At 49.4% G+C, this 2,217-nt stretch overlaps 1 protein-coding gene across 1 annotated transcript; it reads right to left on the bottom strand.

The window, feature by feature from the left end:
• Positions 1-362: 362 nt before the first annotated feature.
• On the bottom strand, positions 363-875 carry DACRYDRAFT_111360 (uncharacterized protein; the record flags this gene model as incomplete). The annotated part of the gene is made up of 1 exon (XM_040769219.1): positions 363-875. The coding sequence occupies one exon, from the start codon at positions 873-875 to the stop codon at positions 363-365; it is 513 nt and encodes a 170-aa protein (XP_040624741.1).
• Positions 876-2,217: the final 1,342 nt, after the last annotated feature.

Below are 2,217 nucleotides of genomic sequence, written 5' to 3'. Positions count from 1 at the left end.
TCAAGAGACATGACTAAGCCTTTATGACATGGAAGTAGCTGGTATACCTTGGCATGTGCTGGAACCTGCTGGAAGGATTGGATGGTCAGGTGACCTGCTGTGCATGGCTGTGCATGACCTCATATGACCTGATCACCTGACTAGGCTGAGTAAGCAAGATGTTCTAGCAGGTTCCACCACAGAGGTATAAATATAAGGCCTACTCTGCCTGGGGACTGTCTCTTCAGACTTGGTCTCTTAGGATCATCCACAGGTACCTATACTGTAGATAGGTCTCAGTCATCAGGTCTACTCCACTTCCTTGTTGCCTGCTTAGACTCTTGGCACTCTTAGGTGAGCAGACTTAGTCAGCCTGTGTTGCCCTAACAGCCCCCCACATCAGTGGGGCACTGTGCTGCAGTCAACTGCTTGGTGAGACTCCCCAATATGGGTAGCAGGACCTCCTCCAGTTCATGTGAAAGACTGGCAGACCTCTTGTGCTCCTTCACCACAGTCCAGTAAGGCTCAGCGTACTTCTCAATGAATGCTGGGTTGGCATGCAAGTCCAGAGCCATAAGCGGCTTCCCAGATGGGAGAGAAGCAGCTATTGACTCAGTCATTGAGTTGGCCCCTAGCTTTGAGGGGATGGGAAGCAACTCTGCACCAGGTGCATATCCTGGAAAGTTGTGGAATGCTGCTGCCGGCATCATGTTGGGTTGGGAGGTACTTGCTTGTGCCATGGGGAATGCTGCACTCAGTCCGAGTGCTGCATTCACCCTCAGCACTCTGACACACATCAGGGCCACCTGGTGATCCATAAACAGGCTTGCCACAGGCATGTCAGACACAACAGCTGTTGTGTCTGGCTTGCTGGCTTCTGCAAGTTGTGCCTTCATGTCTTTATGCCTCTGAGAGTTTGGTCAAGTTGATGCCTTAGTTTGTTGGCATGTACATGCATCAGCCATTTGAACCTGATCAGCTGAACCTGTGTGCTGATGGTGCTTGGTGTTCAAGGCAGATGCCAACATCTCTGCCAAGTGTTCCCTCACCCAGTCATCCATCAGACACTTGTCCCTCCTCTGCAGAGAATCTGGCTCCAGCAGTGGCACCCCGTCTTGAAAAAGTTGTTCACAATTTGTGGAGGGGACAGTATCTGCAAGTATGCTGATGAAGTTGCAGGTAAATGGCCAATTCTTCAAAGACAGAGGGTATTGCCTGAGGTATGACAAGTTGATATAATTGCAGATACTGAGCAGGTTGCAGACCTTGCACTGAGCAACCAACCAGACCTGCGTGGCCTCTTCAGAGGTCATGGGATGCTGGAACAGTTCCCACTCAATCTTCATGCACCAAGCAGTGTCAAGGTGCACATATGTTTGCCAGAGTTCAGCAGAAGGTGCAGTGGAGAGATTGTGACAGGTGACAGCAAATGCCCACTTGTGCAGTCTCTTCAGGTGGGCCACCCACCTGGGGTTTACCAGTCCAAGGACGGCACATCCCAGAGTATGCTCCATCATCAAGAACACCTCTTGGATCAGCACCACCCACTGCACTTTGGCGCTAAGGGGAGATGCTGGCAGACCTTTGCAGTAAGGTCAATGCAAGTGGAGGCAGTCAAATGGCTAGACATATACCATCCAATCCTCTTGTGAGCAACTCCATAACTCCGCGTTATGGTGCTTGGTGTCCCACAGGATCTTATCCGCATCCCAAGGCAAGCATTCCCCTCTCATTGAGGCTTGATGTAATTCCAGCCAGTGTTGCCTGCATTTCTGTTCATCAGGATGTGGTGATCCAACCCAAGAGGTGTCCGAAATATTGGTCCAATGGGTGGTGTGCAAGAACTTGCTCAGAAAAGAGGGGAGACATGAGGAAAGTTGGTAGAAATGCAAGAGTCAGCCTGTAGCTGAGCTATCAAAAGTTGGTACACAATAATCGGAGCTCAGTGTCCATCTAGTCAAGTCACAATAAGTCAAGTCAAATCTGCTAAGTCAAGTCAAATTTGCCTATCCAGCAAGGGGATAATCAGATCTGTATAAGTCTAATGCAAAGGGGCAGAATAAGCTAGATACAGGAGTTTCTGGAAACTACTTATACTAGCTACTAAAAACCATACTCTATACTAGTCTGGTCTCTGGATACCTCTCCTAGACAGATGTTGGCATGCCAAATATCCATGTGGGTTGATCCCGTTGCAGAGGAAACCTGCTGTCATCATGCCAAATATCTGGGTGGTCC

This window comes from Dacryopinax primogenitus (assembly GCF_000292625.1).
Source record: "Dacryopinax primogenitus strain DJM-731 SS1 chromosome Unknown DACRYscaffold_21, whole genome shotgun sequence".
NCBI classification, from domain to species: Eukaryota; Fungi; Basidiomycota; class Dacrymycetes; order Dacrymycetales; family Dacrymycetaceae; genus Dacryopinax; species Dacryopinax primogenitus.
This window is presented reverse-complemented; position numbering and strand designations above follow the sequence as displayed.